Below are 2,798 nucleotides of genomic sequence, written 5' to 3' on the forward strand. Positions count from 1 at the left end.
TCAGGGACAGTCAGCCCAAATCCCTTGAAAAGTGCCAAACACCCCAGGGCAGCTCTCTTAGCCCGCGGCGCGGCCTGGGGTCCAAAGGGCGGAGCTCCGGGAGGGGCGGGGCGGAAACCTGGAGGAGCGGCAAGGCCCGCCCAGGAGCGTCCCACCCAGCCAATGAGCGCCCGGGGGCGGGGAAGCCCCGCCTCCCCTATAAGAGGGCGCTGAAGCCGGGGGCGCGGCGCGGAGGTCTCGGAGCCTGAAGCGGTGTGCCTGCTGCAGGGAGCTGCGACCACGGGGCGCTCGGGAGCTCGGAGTTCGGGGCGCCCTGGGCTGGGCAGTAGCACGAGTCGGGTTCCGTTTTCCTTTGCCTGACTGGGCTGTGGGGAGGGCACGGGACGCGGATCCCTCGCCGCGGAGGAAGGAGCTGGCCCGGACCCGGGGACGCCCGCGCTGACCCCCCGCCCGCCGCGCCCGCAGGCATCCGGCCCGCCGTCATGGCCGACCACCTGATGCTCGCCGAGGGCTACCGCCTGGTGCAGAGGCCGCCGCCCGCCGCGCCCTCCCACGGCCCCCACGCGCTCCGGACGCTGCAGCCGTACGCGGGCCCGGGCCTGGACAGCGGCTTGCGGCCGCGGGGGACTCCGCTGGGCCCGCCGCCGCCGCCCCCACCCGGGGCCCTGGCGTACGGGGCCTTCGGGCCGCCGCCCGCCTTCCAGCCCTTTCCGGCCGTGCCACCGCCGGCCGCCGGCGGCGCGCACTTGCAGCCGGTGGCGACGCTGTACCCGGGCCGCGCGACCGCGCCCCCCGGCGTCCCGGGAGGGCCCCCGTGCCTGCAGCCGGCGCCCGGCGCTCCGGCCCCGCCGCCGGCCGCGCACGCCCTGGGCTGCATGGACGCCGAACTCATCGACGAGGAGGCGCTGACGTCGCTGGAGCTCGAGCTCGGGCTGCACCGCGTGCGCGAGCTGCCCGAGCTCTTCCTGGGCCAGAGCGAGTTCGACTGCTTCTCGGACTTGGGGTCGGCGCCGCCCGCCGGCTCGGTGAGCTGCTGAGTGCGGCCGGGCGCCTGCCTGGCGTGCCCGAGAGGAGAAGGGGGTCTGACTGCCCGCCGGAGTCCGCACCAAGCGCCCGGGCCCCGCGCGCACCCTCCGTGAGGGTGGAGGCAGCGGGTTAGTACTCCGAGCGCGAGCCCGACGCCCGCCGGCTGGGACGCCTGGCCTCCCTCCAGGCCCTGCCTCCTGCAGGATGACAGTTTAGCTCCACCTCTCTGACCCGGAGCCTCAGCGGTAAAGGGAAGGGGACTGGACCCCCCTTTCGGACTCCCGGTTCTTGGATTCTCTGTCCTCTCGGATTCCCCCCTACCCCGCCCCCCAATCTGAGCCATTGCAGGCTGCTGCCTGATACCGCTTCTCTCCTTGTGCAACCCGCTGTGGTCACTGGGTCCATGGAGCCTCCCATCCACCAGGTCTCCACCCCGCTGCCTGGGCCCTGAGGTGACTGGGCCCCCGCCTTGGGGAGGGGAAGATGGTACAGCCCTAGTCCCTGTACAGTGGAGCAATGCCCCATCTGGCCTCCAAAACCAAAATAAAACTGGGTCACTTTACAGGCTTGCGTTTTCATTTCTTTACCACTCCAACAACCCTGCCCTATATTTGGTTTCTAGAGTCCCCAGGCCGTTGGGGACCCTGGTGGGATGGAAGCCACAGCCCCTAGCAGTGCCCAGGAGAGGAAACTGACAGTTTCTTTCAAAAAATATCCTGAGTTGTGCAACTGTTACAACATAATCTGGAAGGCAGAGGCTGCCTGGCGGTGGAGTGTAACCTAAAAGGCACCTATGTTGGACTTCTCAGCTCCTGGGAGGGGTGGGAGAGCTTGGTGGTGCTGTCCTCACCTGTTTGCTCGGGCCAGCACGGAGGCCAGAGGGAAACTGGGTGGTACCTGAGGATTCAGACACTTCTGGCGTTGAATCGTGGCTCTCCTCCGTGGCCAAGACACCATCCATTCAGATTTCTGAGACTATTTCCTGAAGAGATATGGTCCCCATCTCAGGTCTTACGTGAGGCCTTTAGCACCTCAGACACCCTAGGCAGCCTCAGTAAATGGTAGCGATGCTTATCCACAGACTGGTGCTGGCTTTATTCCAGGCCTTGTACCAGCCTGGTCAGTGCCCTCCTGGAGTCACACGCCAGGTGGAAGTAAGGGGGTGACCCGGCAATCAGCTCCCCTTGGTACAATACAGAGTGACGAGGACTAGAAAACAGGACGGCCAGGTACATGACCTGAGAGGAAGGCGTTGTTTCGGCTGCTTGGAGGTGTGTCCGTTCAGGCTTCCGGGAGGCAGCGACATTTGACGTGAACAGAGTCTAGAAGGATGAGTCCATCTTTAGGACTTGGAGAAGGTGGCATAGAAGTGAAGAGCCCGTTCAAAGGCAGGAAGCCTACAACTACAGGGCATGCGCAAGGGCACGGGGTCCCCATTCTGCAGAGGAGAGATGTAGAGCTTTTCCTGGCCTGGCAGGACTTGTCCGCAGTCATGATCACCAGTGTGAGCTCCTGGCCCACCCTCTGGTGCTGACTCTCCGGAAAGACTCTGGAAAGATCCCTAGGTGTTTCAGGGGTGTGGGAGGCCAGGATGGAAGTTCTGAAGGCAGAGAGGAGGCCAGGTCAGAGGTGCTGAGGACCAGCTAGATCAGGGCAGTGGGGCTGGAGAGGAGAGAATGAATTCCAGAAACTCTAGAGAGGAACACTGGCTGGACTGCACGCTAATGCCAAGCTTGTTAACAGGACCCTTCCCTCCAGCCTGTGAGATCACT

General features: G+C 65.0%; 1 protein-coding gene across 1 annotated transcript; it reads left to right on the forward strand.

The window, feature by feature from the left end:
* Positions 1–213: 213 nt before the first annotated feature.
* Positions 214–1,701, forward strand: CITED4 (Cbp/p300 interacting transactivator with Glu/Asp rich carboxy-terminal domain 4). The gene has a single exon (XM_026498372.4). The coding sequence runs from the start codon at positions 483–485 to the stop codon at positions 1,035–1,037; it is 555 nt and encodes a 184-aa protein (XP_026354157.1). The 5' UTR covers positions 214–482; the 3' UTR covers positions 1,038–1,701.
* The last annotated feature ends 1,097 nt before the right edge of the window (positions 1,702–2,798 follow it).

Source organism: Ursus arctos, unplaced genomic scaffold (genome assembly GCF_023065955.2).
Source record: "Ursus arctos isolate Adak ecotype North America unplaced genomic scaffold, UrsArc2.0 scaffold_12, whole genome shotgun sequence".
NCBI classification, from domain to species: domain Eukaryota; kingdom Metazoa; phylum Chordata; class Mammalia; order Carnivora; family Ursidae; genus Ursus; species Ursus arctos.